At 44.1% G+C, this 18,242-nt stretch overlaps 1 protein-coding gene across 1 annotated transcript in view; it reads right to left on the bottom strand.

Moving 5' to 3' along the window:
* Positions 1 to 285: 285 nt before the first annotated feature.
* Positions 286 to 18,242, bottom strand: part of LOC106902784 (alpha-protein kinase 3-like) — a 20,999-nt gene continuing 3,042 nt past the window's right edge. The window contains exons 2-4 of the mRNA XM_014966571.1: positions 17,949 to 18,203; positions 13,327 to 13,495; positions 286 to 1,901 (exon numbers count right to left, since the gene is read on the bottom strand). Of these exons, the coding sequence (XP_014822057.1) occupies positions 1,795 to 1,901; positions 13,327 to 13,495; positions 17,949 to 18,203 (531 nt within the window). The 3' untranslated portion in view covers positions 286 to 1,794. The remainder of the gene's footprint in view (positions 1,902 to 13,326; positions 13,496 to 17,948; positions 18,204 to 18,242) is intronic.

Below are 18,242 nucleotides of genomic sequence, written 5' to 3'. Positions count from 1 at the left end.
CCTTGAAAGGGAGATGCTCCAGGCCCCTCATCATCTCTGTAGCCTTCTGCTGTCCCCTCTCCAGCAGTTCCCTGTCCTTCTGGAACTGGGGAGCCCAGAACTGGACCCAGTGCTCCAGATGGGGCCTCCCCAGGGCAGAGCAGAGGGGCAGGATGACCTCTCTCCACCTGCTGCTCACACTCTTCCTGATGCCCCCCAGGATGCCATTGGCCTTCTTGGCCACCAGGGCCCATTGCTGGCTCATGGCCATCCTGTTGCCCTCCAGGACTCCCAGGTCTTTCTCCTCAGAGCTGCTCTCCAGCAGGTCCCCCCCAACCTGTCCTGGTGCAGGGGGTTATTTCTCCCCACGTGCAGCACCCTGCACTGGCCTTTGTTGAAGTTCTCAATAAAACTTGATGATTTTAACATGTAAATTTAACAATTATGCTACCAAACGAGCACTGAGATGCTGAGCAGTCGTACGTTTCAACGTTAGATCTACTTGTGGTCACACCAGCCCGGCAGAGACAGTACCCATCAAGAGCAACGGTGTCTTGGATCAGCGAGGATGGTGTTTGTGCTTCACACCCCACAAACCAAAGCCCAGCTGAGGCCAGCACTAGACAACCTCATGTTGACTACAAAGAAATGAGCGTTTTATAAAACAACCTTGTTTTGGTAAATGAAGATATCTGATGACGCAGGGGTCAGAGGGAACGCCTCTAGATATTGAGCTGTTAACAAGGTAATCGTAAACATCTTGGGTGATTGTCTATATACGTTTGTTGTTGGAGTGGCAAGAAGATGAAATGGTTGTTAAAATAATTCTTCTGGTTGGGTTGTTTATTGAGCCCTAACTGTTGTGAACAGTAGAAGGCACGAAGGCAATTAAGGAATGGAATTGGAGCACACAGGCATCCCAGTGCAGCCCCAGGAATGAATGGTGGCATTTTGTTAAAACATCTTGGCTCAAATAAGCCCAAATCCTGATTTATTTTTATTACTGTTATTTTTTTAACATTTCTGTTGTGGTTTATGGCCAGGATGCCTAGACAGTGAGTGAACTGTAACTCGCAGTTGTTTGGGTGAGAACAAACTCGGTGGCATCTGCAGCTTCTCTTCCCTCTATGCTTCCCTTTCCCTTTCTCTTCCCTCCCTTTCTCTTCCCTCCCTTTCTCTTCCCACCGTCCAGGACACACGTTTTTTCCTGGTTTTCACCTTACTAGATGTTCTAAGTCTACATCTTTATTGCATTTCATTTAAGAATTTGCTCCCGTTTGTTTTATAACCTGATAGAATGCCCCGAGACTGCATCAAAACGAGACATCACCAAAGCATTTGTGGTTTCTCACAGGGATGTGCAATGTGGTGGACACATCTGCCCATTGCTGGATTTATTAACGTGGTAAAGTTAAGTATATGGAGAAATACCTATTTATGCATTAATACAGCAGGTTTAACTCTCCTGACAATACTCCTTAAATACACCAAAAAAACCCCAAAAGTCCCGAGACTTGATTAGCTGACGATTCCTGTAGGTGTGGGTGTGTGTTTCTAAAGAGTTTGGTTTATGAAACGATTCCAAAAAGCTCCATAGTATCCTGTAAATGAAAAGCCAGTGTTTTCCAGATGGCTCTATAAATAAATTGGGTAGGTACAGAAATAAGTGAAAGTATTTGAAGAGCTCCAGGCCTGTTTTTTGCACATAATGCCACGGTGAGCTAACAGAGGAAACGAACTTCCTTTTGTTTGCAGAATAGAAAAACCCTCAAGTTCTTAACCTTTTTTGTCCGCGCTGCTGGGCAAGTGAAGCTCCTACGCAGGTTTTTGGTGTGGATGGCAGGTTTCCACGCGCGTATCCATGGAAAGGATGGATGTATCCATGCAGGATACGGGTGCAGGCATCGCCTTCATGAACCTTCCTACAAAACCTCAAAGAAGAAAGGCCACAGTTAGCTCTAGGCAGCCCACACGGGTGCAAAATCAGGGAAATCTGCTGGGTCAAAATACAAGGTAGAGGAGGATAAAATGTACTGGTGTAGCTGCCCTACAGCAGAAAATAGGGAGAATGGTTACTGGTGTGCTGGTGTCATCATTCCTTCCTTTTTCCTACTTTTTTTAAAAAGTTGATTCAACTTACTACACTATCCAGGGTCATCTTGCTACAAAAGAGAAAGAGTTCCAGAAGTTGTCTCGAAGAATCCCCTGTATTTGTTCCCTTGTCTGGCTCTTCTTCATCTCAAACTATTTCTGCGAAGTTGGCACTTAACCAGGAGGATTTCCAACTCTCCAGCTCACCAGCACAGGGACAGCACCAAAGGAAGAGGAAACCTACTGGTTTAAAATAAATGGTTTTAATCCCCAAAGTGGAGGAATGTCACTGAGCAAGCACCCTACAAGCAGTCTTTTCCTTGCTGGTCTTCATGCACCGTTATCTCCGGTGTAACTAAAATAAACCAGCTCATTTGAAAAGGTGTGTTAGGTAATTATTCTCAGGGAAGGTGGCACAGCCCTCTGGAGTGTCTGCCAGCCCCTCTGCTCTGCTCCGGTGAGACCCCACCTGGAGCACTGTGTCCAGCTCTGGAGTTCCCAACATAAGAAAGCCCAAATGACCTGTTACAACGGGTCCAGAGGAGGGCCACGGAGATGTTTAGAAGGCTGGAGCACCTCTGCTGTGAGGACAGGCTGAGAGAGCTGGGGTTGTTCAGCCTGGAGAAGAGAAGGCTCCGGGGAGACCTTAGAGCAGCCTTCCAATATCTGAAGGGAGCTCCAGGAGAGCTGGGGGGGGTCTCTTTGTCAGGGAGTGGAGTGACAGGACAAGGGGTAACGGTTTTAAATTGGAAGAGGGGAGATTTAGATGAGATACCAGGAAGAAATTCTTTGCTGTGAGGGTGGTGAGACACTGGAAGAGGGTGCGCAGAGAAGCTGTGGCTGCCCCATCCCTGGAGGGGTTCAAGGCCAGGCTGGATGGGGCTTTGAGCAACCTGGTCTGGTGGGAGGTGTCCCTGCCCAGGGCAGGGGGTTGGAACTTGATGATCTATAAGGTCCCTTCCAACCTGAACTATTCTATGATTCTGTAATTCTATGAACTGAGGGGTATGTGTCACTCTGGGACCTCAGGTTTAAATATGATCCCTTAGCAAGTACAAGCCCAGCACCACGGCCTCTCCCCCACAAGGCCCTGTCGTCCTTCACCTCACCCCCGTGCTGGAGAAAACCACAGGAAAGAAGGTTGTAAAGAGGGTGCTTGTCCCTACTTGAACAGCCTGTGAGCGCTGCAGACTGTGCTCTTCAGTTAATGACTGCATATAGGAATAAAATTTGGTAATAACAGGCTTTTATTACAATCATCAATGTATGACAGGATGAATGCCTGTGAGCTCAAATTGGACATCATTCAAATTAGAAATAAGGTACAATATAATAGCAGAGGCCAAAATGAACCACTCCAGCACCTTGCCCACACCCATGCAAGACCCCGGCACTGGGAATGCTAAAATTAAGATTGGATTTTCTTTTCAAGAAATGACAACTACTCATTTATTACAGCATCATGTTTGAACACTGATAAATGTTTTCTTCTTTCCTCCTCAAACTCATTTCACTAAAAAAATGCTAGAACGGATCTTTTGACTCTTTAGCTAGCACGGAACAGGAGGAGCTGGGCACAAACTTGAATGTGAGAAGTTCCACCTAAACCTGAGGAGGAAGTTCTTTGCTGTGAGGGTGGCAGAGCCCTGGAAGAGGCTGCCCAGGGAGGTGGTGGAGTCTCCTCTGGAGACATTCAAACCCACCTGGACACGTTCCTGTGGGACCTGCTCTGGGTGGCCCTGCTCTGGCAGGGGGTTGGACTAGATGATCTCCAGAGGTCCCTTCCAACCCCATATCATTCTGTGATTCTGAGTACTAACTTCCATTGAATTCTAATTGAATTCTACTCCCTCCTTTTCCCTCCAGTTAAGAAGTTGTCACTCTTGTTAATTTAGTTTAATAATTCTCTTAAAGGCATCATCCCTTCTACACTCCCATAAATTCTCAGCTTTCCTTAACTTGAAACATTAAATATTAGTTGTTGTGTGTTTAGGTGGTGGGTGGGTTTTTTGGGGGTTTTTTTTTTGTTTGTTTTTTGTTTTTTTGGGGTTTTTTGGGTTTTTTTGTAGTTGGACTCGATGATCTCTGAGGTCCCTTCCAACCACTACGATTCTGTGATTCTGTGATTCAAATTCAAACACTTATAAAGATGAAGCCCCTTCCCTGAAAATGCCTGCGCGAGTCTGACCTTTCTAAACCTGGCTCTGCAGTGACACTGGAGCCATCAGCAGCACTGGGTTGTTTCAGGGCCTCTGGGCACGTGAGGGAAAAAAAAATTGAGCTTATTTAGTGTCTTTGTCTAAAACCACAGACGAGAGGTCCTCTGCACAGAGGAAGGAGCCAAAGGAGCAAGTGGGTTTTGGTGCTGCTTCCCTGCTCCCTCGGTTGCCTTGCTAGTGGCGTGTCACGAAAGCATTAAAAGCTCTGAATGGATCTTGGAGGGCTTTGGTGAGCACTAGAAGAGCAGCTCGTGTAAAGAGGCGGTGGAGCAATAACCAAAGCAATTGCTGAGAGAGATGCCATAACTGTTAGTAAAGACTCTCCACGCGTATGGCAGTGTGACCCTAAGCAAGAAATCTCCTGATTTCACCGTCCAGGGCAGAACCAAGTGTTCTGCTTGGAGAAAGACGAAGATGCCTCCTCGATGAGCAGCTACTCCAGAGACATCTTAATGTTACTGCCTCCTGCTGTCCATGGCTGTGCTGGGAGAGGGTCAGCGCTCCCTGGGTTTGATGTGGAACCGAAGGAAAGGTAACGCCTCAAATTTGGCTTTCAGAAGATGTCCATCTTTGCTCCTGGTGTATTTTCCATTTGTTTAGCTCAGGTGTGTCATTTATCAATTTTCAGGAAAAAAACCAAAAACCTGCAAAGCTGCAGTGACTTTGTGAATCCTGGGACGTGGGAATGACCAGGAGCTGGTAAAGGATGGGACAGGGGACGGTTCTTTCCTCCTTAGAATGACGCATAAACGCACTGAAGGTTTTTCACTTGCATTTGTAACACAAGATGAGAGCAGCAGGAAGAAAGATATATTTAAATACAGGCTTATGTATTTCCTAACTATATTTAAAAGGTGTTAAGGAACAACAAATCTATGGGAGGAAACGATTCTGAGAAAGAAAGAGAAGAGAAATAAGCAATTCACAGGAAGAGATGAGAGAAACTTGCCTGTTAACGATGTATGGCGCAGCGTGGCACTGAGCGGTGTATTTTCACAGTCTAATACATGTATGTTTGATTATGGTATTTTTGCTTCCATTTCCTCAAAAATTACGAGCCGCAAAGAAATAGTCCTGGTTGAGCTAAAAAGAAGAGAGAAAGGGGTGATGTTTCTAGAGGAGAGGTATTTTTCGCTTCCTGGGAAGGTTTGACAGGTCTGCTCACCACGCTGTTGGCCCCGGTCCCTCTCTCTTGTTTATATTTTGAATTTTCAAGCCACAGACTGAATTATGCCGAGCGACAGAAGGGAAGATGTCTGCGTGGAGCGGAGTCGTGCTCCCACAGGGAGTTGGCTCCCTTGGCACACCAGTGTTTTCAGGCACCAGTGACCCTCTGGAGCGAGAAATGGGAAGAAGAAGGAGGAGCCAGATTTTCAGGCAGGCACACGCAATTAAACACACTTGAAGGTGCCGTATTTAGGGTTGCAAAGAGTTATTTGTGTTTCTCTCTGGAACAGGTTGAGCCCACTGTAACCTTCTTTAATAGCCTCACAGGTTGTTGCCAGCGGTAAGGTGTGCACAGGAGTTACAAGTTCAGGGAGAAAAATACGAGGTATTTGTAGGATATCCCTATAACGCAGGATCTATATATGGGCACGGCGCAAGAAGGCAAAAGGCTGAGGGTGTTTATTGAAGGCTTCTGGGAGCATGCATTTTAGGCTGTGATTAGCATTTTCATGGAATCACAGAACTGTTAGAGTTGGAAGGGACCTTCTAGAGACCATCCAGTCCAACTTCCCTGCCAAAGCATAGCTGCCCAGAGAACATCACTCAGGAGCATCCAGGCGGGGCTTGAAGATCTCCAGAGCAACGAACCATAAGCTTGTTTCTACTTCTTGCCTTTTTTTTTTTCAATTTTTTACCACAGCCATGCCTCTTCAGCTTTTCCACTGAGTTCTTTGAACTGAGCAAAAGCATCCGTGAACCATTTTCCCTGCTACAGTAAGACACATGTTTATGCCAGCCTGGGAAGCTGGACAATACTATAAACCTATGTACTACAAAACCAGACGAGCTTTTCCACCTCTATAAAAAAATTAGGGTTACGCTACAAGTGTGTTTGAGTAAAAAAGTCATGAATGATATCATTGGTCACATGAGGCATCAAAATCAGTTATTTCTCACCCAGAATTCTGGATTCAAGTGTAAGCCAGGTCATGAGAGCACATATAATTTCTACTGATGTTTGCTATATTAAGAAGCAATGGGTCACGTGTACAGCCTTGCAAATTTGAAGTGGAAGAGAAGCTTCGTATGGCTGCGTAGGGAATCCTGCGTCCAGTTCTGGGCTCCCCAGTTCAAGAGAGACAGGGAACTGCTGGAGAGAGTCCAGCGTAGGGCAACAAAGGTGATGGAGGGATTGGAGCATCTCCCTGATGAGGAAAGGCTGAGAGAGCTGGGGCTCTTTAGCCTGGAGAAGAGAAGGCTGAGGGGAGACCTTAGTAATGCTGACAAGTATCTAAAGGGTGGGTTGAAGGAGGATGGAGCCAGACTCTTTTCAGTGGTTCCCAGTGACAGGACGAGGGGCAACGGGCACAAGCTGGACCATGGGAAGTTCCACTCCAATCTGAGGAAGAACTTCTTTGGGGTGAGGGTGGCAGAGCCCTGGAAGAGGCTGCCCAGGGAGGTGGTGGAGTCTCCGTCTCTGGAGACATTCAAACCCGCCTGGACACGTTCCTGTGGGACCTGCTCTGGGTGGCCCTGCTTTGGCAGGGGGTTGGACTAGATGATCTCCAGAGGTCCCTTCCAACCCCATATCATTCCGTGATTCTGTAATAGTGCAATTAGCAAAACGTACTGAATTATCATCAGAGTTCAATGAATGCAGTTTGTCCACCTGATTTCAGTGCCCATCATTCTGTGGCCAGGATGCACGGTAAGATAAAGCAAATGGAAACTCCTCTGTATATAATGGGAAATGTTGATAGGTTGTTTTTTTTATTTTCTGTAATATCGATTTTTCTGAGCACAACCTTTTGTATAAAAAACCCATCATCTCAAGAAGCTGTTTGGCTGCGTACACCTGTCAATGACACTTAGTCCCATTAGTGGGGAAATGGGCATAACCTCCTGGAGAGTCTCTCTTCAAGGAAAAGGAAGAAGCTGTTGGAAGGGAGGCTGAACAGTCTCACCTCTTACTCAAGCTAGTTAGGGAGTTTGACCAACGGTGTATTCTGTTTAACCACAGAAAAACTACTCCAAGAGAATGTTCCCATTATGGGGAGTTATAAAAATAATAATAATTAAAAAAATTCCTCATCATTGTGAGTAGAACGCTGGTGAGAGATCTGTAAAATCTTCGATTTCACAGTTCTTGCTTCCTGGGTCACTCTGAAATGACCAAATAGTGAATTTAAGGGCGAGGTGGCTAATGATAGAGTACAAAAATATCTTAAAATACAATGAAATTTGGCTTAACAATAGCTTTTTGTTTAAAAGAACAGAATGAATTGTAAGGAAACTGGAAATGTAAATAACTTTGATTTAGAAAAAAATACAGACTTGGTAGGTTTTGGAGTGTGCCCTGTCTACTGGATCCTTAATGAAAATCTGCCTTCAAGAGTCACTGGGAGCTTTCCACGTTGGTATGGTGGAAGAAAATATCCCATGGTACGTGTCTGTCATGCCTAAGGTTTTCACAAATCGGAGAGGTTCTGGCTGAGGAAGGTACACAAGGATAGCTAACTCTAGATTAGCTTGCACTCAGCTGCTTTGGTAAATAGTATATTTGATGGAGAAACATCAGAAGTTTCTTAATCCTTCAGAATTACTTCCCAAACAAATGCCATAATTTTTAGAGGCTCTGGACACAAGAGAACAGATGCGTAGCCCACAGAAGATCATCCATGCACAAAAAGTTAGTAGACAAGTTCTAGAAGAATGCAAGGTGCTCTTTCAAAAGCTTTTTCCTGTGATGCTTACTACTATAACATGCAACAGAAAGCGGGCACAAGTAGCTGAGAGCAAGCCTGTTACTCAGTGAAGTAAAGTTTTAAACAAGAAAAGGTCAAGCCCACTCCCAAATTGCGTTTTCCTCAGGACAAAACAGCCTCAGCATTGTTTTTAAGATTTAATAGAGACTACTTGTCAGGATTTGCAGCCAAAGAAGCTTCCTTGTTGCTTCTTTTAAGGGAAAAAATTGAGCTGGGATGGGTCCCTGAAGACACAGACATAGACACGCAGGGTCAAGTCTCAGGCTGGCATTGCTGCTGATTCACCTGGGCTAATTCACCCTTGATTCCAGAGCTGGGGTTAAGTGCAAACATCAGTGTCCTGCTGCTGCAGGGAAATGGGGTTAACGCACACGCCTGTGGCACGTGTCTCCTGAATGTGAGCTGAGGCAGAGAAAGCCCACGCCATCTCCTGCACGAGCTTCTGACAGCGTCCTGAGCAGGGACTGCCTCTGAGCTACGAAGAGTTGCCGTGTAGGGCCGACCTGGGCTCAACCGCTTTGTGGCTCAAGCAACGTTCCCACCTGCAAGATGTATTCTGGGCTTGGATTCCAGAAATAAGCCTGTTGCATGGGAAATGTGAGCCATCTTATTCAGCGCCGTTTGTAGAAGCAGCAGCCATCTGCTGGGGTTTACAGAAGGCTGAGAAACACAGGATGTTTACTTTTATTCAGATGTGCAGTGGATGTGCCTTGTTACGAACAGACTTGTTACGGTGCTAATAACACAACTGGGACATTAAGCTCAAGGGAAAAGCTTGTTTGATTTAGTAAAATTGAACTCAAGCAAGATAGAAAGCGTTACAAATATACACGCGCACATACATAGGCTTTTAAGTAAACGCCAGCAGAAAACAGGCCAGGCAGAAATTTGGAACAAATACAGCACTAACTTTGAGACCAAATGGACTGCTTTCTGAGGTGCTTTGTGGAAACTACCCCCCAAAAGAAATAATCTACAGAAGGTAAGATAAGGAAGAGTCCAGTTTCAAAATGGCAAAATCACAAGCTGAGACTAATTTAGATAAACTCTCCGAAAGGGGATTTGGTATTGCTGACAGAACTGCAACGTTGGGTGTGTAGAGCGTGAATCCAAAACCTCTCAAGATCATAGGATCACGGAATGGTTAGAGTTGGAAAGGACCTTAAAGGTCATCAAGCTCCAACCCCCTGCCCTGGGCAGGGACACCTCCCACCAGACCAGGTTGCTCCAAGCCCCATCCAGCCTGGCCCAGGGATGGGGCAGCCACAGCTTCTCTGGGCGAGAGAGATGAGACAGAGGCATTCCCTTATCATTGACAGCAACGCCAAGAGCACGTGACGACACTTGAGAGGTAACTGGGCTCAGGTGTCTTCAAATGGCACCCGCAACGCGAGTAACTTCGTGCTGCTGCGAATGTTGACCACCAAAGGGGAAAAATTCCCCCAAGAGTTCAGAGGATGCGAGCAGAATTCTGCAAATGCTAAGAGAATGGATCCAAGACGTAACCAAAGATGCAGATGGAGATGCTGGCAAACAGCGTTAGCAACAGCTAAGGTTGTTTTTGCCAACAAAGGAAAAAGTTAAGTATAGTAAATCAAATAAAATTAAACATGTAGCAGCAATAGATGCCCTACTTTTTTTCTGCAAGTGTCTTTTACCACATTTTGTTTTTTCTTTCCCCAGGAGGTAATGAGTATTTTTGTAAATCTCTGTTGAAAGCAGACCATCTTACTTATATTTCCGTTTAACGGCTTGAATAGATAAGCAGATAACATTTCAGACGGCAAATATTTTTGCAACTAAAATAAACTCAATGAAAGAATTCCGCGTACAAGGCATTCTGGTTGAAATACCCTGTAGATGATCCCCAGCAGCATCAACGCTAGATGGCAATTTCCTGGCAGGCAGACTTTGAACGGGGTGATGGGCAACAGGGCTGTATGAAACCTGCATTTGGCCTGCGTATTTGTTATAATTCTGTCCATTTATTAAAAGCAAAGTCGTGAGTTGCGGCGGGGAACGGGAGGCAGGTTAAATTGCTTACATCCACGTACCAAACCCCCTTTGCTAAGCGTGTGCCACGCTACCAGGAATTCTCTCTAAAGCACATGAACTGTCGTGTGTTAGGATGGTAGCGTGTGACTTCCCATAATATCCCGAAAGAAAAATAGCCGCATCACGTTGGCGAAAGGCCCGAGGTGGGTTTTAGTGGAATTAATCTGATGGGATCAGAGCAGTTTGAATGTCAATGAATTAAATTAAAATTAAATTAAATTAAATTAACTGGTGTACTTTGGAAGAAATTCGGTAACTCGGAAAGGATGTTTTGTGTAGAAGATGGACAGAATTTATTTTCATCTTTTCCAGGATGTGGCTTAAGTAGCACTTTAAGGTCCTAAATGAAGCTGCAGTGAGTTTTCAAAAAAAAAAAGCCCAGGACCAGAACAGGAATTTGACCTAGGTATAAATCAGCGAAAAGAAAAAAAATTAACATTTAAAAATTGAACATCGTTGCTCGGGAGTATCTCACACTCAAGCTACAAGGTGGTGATAAAAGTTCAAGAACTAAGCTCTAAGATTACAGGACTAAAAAAAAATTGTGAATGTTGTTATTATTATTAATGTTACTGATTGCCCCCATCATTAAAACCCAGTAATTACAAGACATAAGGATTATTTAAAAAAAAACTTGCAGGGGAGGGCTCTCATTAGCTGTTTGTGTACTAAGAGCCCTCAATACTAGAATTTCATTATCTAGTGTATTTTTGATGGACTTGAACACATGAAGTACAAATGCACACCTACAGAATTGCAGTTAGAGATGAATCTGCTTGAAGGTAGGGGCTTCCTTAGAAAGACAGACACTAGAACCAGACATGACTCAGAAGTGCACAGTTCTGTTAAATATTTATTTACGCAAGACGAGCAAACAGCCTATGCGATCTGATTATTGTTTATCTGTATTTGAGCTGAAATGGCTCAAGTGGGAGCCACAATTTCTTTGAATGTACTAAATATAGCTTAAGATGAATTTTCCAGAGGTGTCTGCTGGTGCTGCTCGGTGCCTTGGCAAATCATGTTTTCAACTCCTCCTTGCAACCCCTGAAAATTCTCAACTCTATTTTTTATCTTCTCTCATTCAAGTTTTGGCTACTGATTCTTGCTATAAATTCTTCCGGGACCCACCTGACACAGGATAATGTTGTAAATTCTCCAACTGTAGGGACAAGATAGCATGGCAAAGAAGCCCCTCAATAATGATAATATGCCAAATCTTATCATAACACATCACAGATTTGATATTGCCTCAAATTATTTTATATTCACTGAGTTATCTTACCCTAAATCTGGTGTCTAGACTTCTCTATGGAACAGATTTTTTAAAGCTGATAGTGGTGCATTTTTATTTGGTGGCAAATACGCCTCTAAACTCATTAATGTGTTGCATATGTAATGTATATCGCAATTATGGCAGCCTGTTGAAGTGCGAGGACAATTTAATCACCTTAGTGTTCTTGGGCATCTGGTTTTTAAAATTTTGTTTTACTTGAACCTGTTCATACCTTTGGTCTCTATAAGAGGATGTGAAAGCTTGTCATACTGCATCTTGCCAGATAACACAAGAACAAATAACACAAAGCAGTTTTGAAAAATAAGTCACTCATTCACCCATCTCCATTCCATCAAAGATCTTGACAAGAGCTCTATCAAATTCAGCCTGAAGTTTTTTTCTTCCAAGCTCAAGATCCCCAGTCTATTAATCCTCTCCTTGTGTGGGAATGGTACCAAACCATCTTCTGTCTGGGCTTTCTCTATTTCCTAAACACAGCCTATACCAAATTCCAAAGTTAAAGGAAGGATGCATGATGGATTTGTTCAATTGTATAATGATGTTTCCTGTCTTATTTGCCATTCCTTTCCCGAATTTAGCATCCTAGTCTTTGTCATCAGGTACTGAGGAGGCTTTAATGCCGTTCCTTCACAGCCTTTCCTAAAAACCAATTCTATCAATGTGCTCCTTTAAAGCAGGACATTCTCATCTCTTTAACTAATTTTTTAAAGTTCTAGCATTTGCACAGAAGAACACCATTTTTGTGTGGTCTGTTTAGTCAGGAGACCACTTAGGTGGCTCTTTGCTATTTTCTGTCTAAATCTAATAAATTTCTGTCTTTTTCTAGGATTCAGAGCTTTTGGATTTCAACTCCAGTTCCTGTCTCATGTGAAGTCCCTTCTCACTAGTTATTTAGAGGGTATCTGTAATTCCTGTACAGAGTCATGAAAGAACTGCAAACCTCCTTAGTCACATCATTTTCTCAGTGGCGAAATTACCCCATTTCTTTAACCCTGACAGCAGGTCTGGGAAGATTTTAGAAAAGGCTGGTTACCTTTCTTTCCCTGTCTTCCCTATTTCAGCAGTATTCATGGGTTCCTTTCCTGTGCTTCTCGGCAGTGTCAGGGCAAGCTTTGGAACCCGTTAGGACTTATATTTTAAACTTATTTATGTTTATTCCCTACAATGCTGTAGCTGAACTACAGACTACAGAAGAACGCTTTCGTTTGCCATAATTTGAGAACTTTAAATTTAAAACCATCTAAGAGGCTAAAGCTGTACCATGACATAAAGAAGATAAAGCAAGTTGAAAAAAATACAACACGAATATTTGCTTGTTGTCTTTTATACCAAAGAGAACATGGTATCTCTTATCTCAACCCACTCCGTCCTCAGGGTCTTTGTGCTTGGGGAAAACCTCAAGTGTTTTATCAACTGCTGCTATAACCATGAGAGATGCACCAAGCTTGGGGAGGGAGCTGGTAGGTGCTTCACTGGAGATGTGGGAAGTGCTAGGAGAGCAGCAGCTCCTGCACTTAAAGCACTGCTGGACACCCTAACTGGTATTTTACCCATTTTATTTGTTGGTTTTGGGGTGTGATGATGCAGGAAGCCGGGCCACGGCAGAGGGTGCTCATCCGAAGAGGATGGCTTTACTCTGGGAGATCTTAACAGATCTTAATGCACGAAATGCAGAGGTAACTGAAACAGGGAGACACGATCACAAAGAGAAGAAACGGAAAGGGGCCTCGTTTCACTCGGCATTCAGACATACCTGGTGGCACAGCAGACAAGGTGACACAGCAGACAAGGTGACACACGGGCAGGCGCTCCATGTCCAGGTGTAGTTTCAGGTGCCAGAGACAGTCCTGTGGAGACACGGGGGTGGGGAGTACCGGAACCTTCAGAGGCAGTTGGGGAGTGGACGTTGGCTGAGGAAGACACTGCAAAAGACCGAAGGCGGCAGAGGTAAACAGGTGGCAAACTAGCAAAATATTCAGAAAACTAGGCTTAAAAGGAGCACGCAGGCCCTGAAGGCAAGTTAAGATGCTGGGGGAAGCGAACAAAGTAAGAATAAAACGTGATTTGGGGAGTAAGTTGGGCTAGGAGGAGGCAGCTAGGCAGCTGCAAGCTCCTACTTATCTTGCCACGTTGACTAGAGAAACAACTTCAAATGGCGCGGTGTCTATAAACAGAGAGGAAGAATCAGTTCCCATTTGTGGTAGTTGTGTCTAGGACCCTAAAATCCTTACCCCATGCATGCATCAGGAATTCAGGCCCTGAGGGCACCGGCAGTGGTATCACACAGTGGGCAAAAGTCCACGTATTAAGGACTTGCTTATTATCACAGAAACTTGGTACGGAGATTATAAACCTTGCCCAAAAGTCGGACGTGCCATTCCTCCCCGGAATGTAAAATGTATGAATCGGAAGTCAACCGGAGGGTAAACAGACTAAATAGAATGTTGGGGTTTTTTTTCGTTACACATGAATTTGATTCAAAAGTAAACAAAAAAAATCCCAGATTGTGCCGTTTCAATCAAATTGATGGCACAGGACAGTTACTTTGATGCAGCATTCCACTGTGTTCATTTTTGTTAAAAGATGTATCAGAAAAGCCTTGTTCACATGCTGATTTGCCTCTTCAAACAGCACTGCTGCTTCCTCCAGAAGACTTTCCTCTTTCTGGTCTTTTTTCCTGCTGGTCTGAATAATTAGTTCTCCGGGGAGATCAAGTATTTTCTTGCTTACTAGTATTAAAACAGGGAATATCTGGACTAATCCCACGGTACCCCTGATAATGCTTCTTCTGACGTACAGGAGATCCTTCATGGAGCGTTATGTGATTCTTAACTGTAGACAAATTCGTGTCAGATGTGCTACGTGAAACGTTTACAAGCTCCAGCTTTGTAAACGTAGGTTTATCACTCGATGGAGCAGGACTTCCACAGCGGAATCTGCGTAGCAATCCTGTGCAATAAGCCGCTGTGCAAAGAGCAGAATGCCAATGTGGATAAGAGCTCCGTACTCCTGCCTGGGTGGCCAGAACAGATGGTCTATAGTGGAACTTCAGTCACAAAAAAAAAAAACCCAAACCAAAAAACCCCCAACAAACCATGAAGCAGCACAAATCTGAGTCACTGGTACAAAAATCTCTGCTATAGAGACTCCTGACTGCTGTTCTGACTGTTTGGGCGCTAAAAAGGACAGTGCCTTACCGGTGAGGAGCTGGCCCTTAAAATTCCATTCTAAGCTATTTTTAAAAATCCCTTTTGTAGGACAGTAAGGCAGTATAACTTTAAAAAGGACAGGCTTGTCTTTATGCCTTAGACAGCAGTGGAGAAACACTGACCAAAATTTATTATTGCTTGCAGATCTTCAGGAAGGGTGGCAGCTATGGAATGTGTGCATTTTTATATATATATATATTTGCCAACACACCTGTTGGTCACGTGAACTTTGATGATGTTGGTCATGTGAACATTGATGACAGTTAATTTTCATCCTTACAAACTGATATTATGTATATTTATACAAAATACATACAGAAATATATATAGATATGTATCTTTGTAAAAATACCCATAGTGCTTATTTTTTCTCCATCTCTGCTTGGGATTCACGCCAGCAGTTTTGAAGTAGTAATTTTTACAAAGTAGAGGCTAAACAGAGAATAGGAGAAGGTCAAGTAACAACGCCCCTCTGAAATATTAGCAGTTTCACAGTCTTATGTTGTGGTCTTAAATCTCCTCACAGATGGAGACTTTACAGATCAAGATACGAAAAAGAAAGCAACCTGGAAATGTATGGGAAGCCAACTCCCTAAACTCTGCTGGCCAGCTGATAAAGAAAAGGTAAGATTTCTGTTTAGTCACTGAGAAAGCCGGTATTTTTCTTGAACTGTTACCATACAAACATCACCTGACATAAAACACATCATTAAAATGCTGTAGACAATTAAAATGGACAAAGCATACCATATGATGCATTTTTCGTATAAGAAATAAACTAGCTGACTGCATCATTTACCAGCTTGTTCAGCTACACTGAAGAACTAATTCTATAGCTATTAGACACAGATGGAATGAAAAGTAAAAAACTCCATGTGCACAGCACAGTGGACTTGGATTTCATCCCCTCTGTGGCAGTTCCTTTAATAAATACCCACACCACATGCTTCAGTTTTAAATTTTTAGTATTTTAATAAAGATGGATTTCAATTCATGCTGGGAAGACCAAAGTACAACCATGTAAAACGACACGCTCAGCTTCACCTAAAAATCCATTTTAGCCATCAGACTGTGCTAGGACTTCCTTTTTGCAGAATACGCTATCAGTAACTTTATGAGCTGCTCATTCCAGATCAAAAGCAGCACACAAGACCCTGAATAAATCTGAGAATTACACTCTGTCACCGACAAACACAACTAACAGAATTAAGTACGTACAACAAAGCAAAACGTGCATCTGCAGGTTTTGTCCCTCATTGATGGGGGCAACAGGAAGTTACACTGGTTTTGCCAAATTTACCTTGTATTGGTATATCAAACCCCCCTGACCTACGTTCTTTGTTGTCAACTCATGCTTGCATTCAGACTATTTTAGCTGGTTTGGTTCAAGTGAATTTAAAGTTTTAAATATATTTACAAATATGTACAAATCTCTCTTCTAAATGTAGAGTTACACAACCATTCCGTAACCGTGGCACAGTTCAATTTTAGTTGTTTTATTTTTAAATACAATTCTTCTGAGAGACGCAATCGATTTACAAAGATGACAAATTCTACATTTTTCTGCCTTAAAATAATGTGGAATTTTATTGTAAAAGATGTCTTGGCTGCTTGATTGTCCATCTGTCCAGCAATACTGAAGGGATAGCATTAGGGCTGCTGCAGTAAATAGTTTCTCAAGTAGCACTACTGTCTACTTGAGGGAGAAATAACTGGCTTGGTAGGTCAGCAGAAATGGATGCTGGCCTCAAACAGGTCAGCAAAACCGTGAATAGATCATACTGACTCAAAAATATTTGTATTGGCACGTGTAAACAGGAATGTAGTCTGTGACAGGCATGACAGCAGATGCTGGCCCTTAATTGTGTTGCCCTTAATTGTCGTACTGTGTCCAGTCCTGGGTGCTGCAGTCCAAAAAAAAAAAAAAGATCTGAATGATTTCCAGGTAACACAGGGAGAAGAAATAAGCTTCTTGAGAGGTTTAAAACAGTGACACACAAGGCGGGATTGAAATGAAGTGGAATTGCTTAGTCTGTAGGTAAAAATATTTAGGGGACACGTATTTCTTAATATATGCAAGAGGCATACTGAGAGATGAGAGGCAAAACTGTTCACGTCCATTAGCGTTATACCTCGGTTGCAGTGAGCTTTAATTTTAACTAGTGTTCCAGGTTCCTCGGGTGTGAGCTGGACCAGGGAACTTACCTGGCTGAAAATGAGCAATACTGAAAGTAGTTTCAGGACAGCTTAGAATCGAATCTGCCACAGTCCCACGTCCTGCCTTATGTCAGCCCCACGTACCTGGAGGGGAAGCTGAGTAGGACAAAAACTAGGAATCCTTTGAGGGATGAGTAACGTTCAGAGGGTTCAGGCACTGACTGCCTGCACAAACCAATCAGCTCTCAAACTGTCCTTAAGCTCATTTCTTAAAAAAAGACTGAAAAACCCCCCCCTCAGAGGGTTTTGGTCATATCACCACAGGAGAACTGCTGCTCATATGAGTCTTTTTTTTTTTTTACCTGTCAGAAATACAGGAGTTACAGTGGATGGTATTTTCAAACACATATTTGTATTTTCAAACCAAATATTGGTATTAACACCACTAGTTGTATTTTGGGAAAAAGAACCGAAAATAAACCACCAAACACCAAGCCAGCAGGTAAATGAATTTAAAGAGAATTTATGCTATTTAACAATACTATCTACATGTGCTAGCCTCTATACGTATAAATACACTTTCAAAAATTAAAAAAAAAAAAAAAGGGCGCAAACGATTCGGACAGCAACCATACACTGGCTAAAGAAACCTGAGGGCGGGAGGCTGCAGAAAACCCTGTGGCCGAGGAGTAAAGCGCCTCTTCCCGGCTCCGTTATGGGTCAAAAGAAGGAAATCGCCGGCCCTGCCTGGAGCGGCCCGGTCCCTCACAGGCCGCCCTCCCCGGGAAGGGGGCTCCGGGTCCCCCTTGAGAGGCCCTAGAGCGGCAGGACAGGGGTCTTTACCTCAGTATTAGGGATTTTACCTCAGCTTTAGGAATTTTTACCTCATTATTAAGAATTTTACCTCAGCTTTAGGAATTTTTACCTCATTATTAAGAATTTTACCTCAGCATTAGGAATTTTTACCTCAGCATTAGCAGTTTTACCTCAACACTGCCGGGTTTTTTACCTCAGCCGACGGGCCTCGCTCTGGCGGCGGCGGCCGGCGCTCGTCCGTCTCTCCCCCCGCCCCGCCAAGGGACGAGAAGGCCGATGGCAAGGAGGAGCCGCTGGGCGCCGCCGCGGCCGATGGCAGGGGGGAGCCGCTGGGCGCCGCCGCCGCCGCCCCGACCGGCACCGCCTCCTTCCCCGGCAGCACTCCCCTTTCCCGGCTGTCCCGGCGGCGGCGGCGGGCGCCAATGAGGCGGCGCGTCCTGGCGACGGGCTCCGGTGGGCGGGCGCGGGGGGGCGGGCCGCGGGGCGG

This window comes from Calidris pugnax, unplaced genomic scaffold (assembly GCF_001431845.1).
Source record: "Calidris pugnax isolate Ruff unplaced genomic scaffold, ASM143184v1 scaffold74, whole genome shotgun sequence".
Classification (NCBI taxonomy): domain Eukaryota; kingdom Metazoa; phylum Chordata; class Aves; order Charadriiformes; family Scolopacidae; genus Calidris; species Calidris pugnax.
This window is presented reverse-complemented; position numbering and strand designations above follow the sequence as displayed.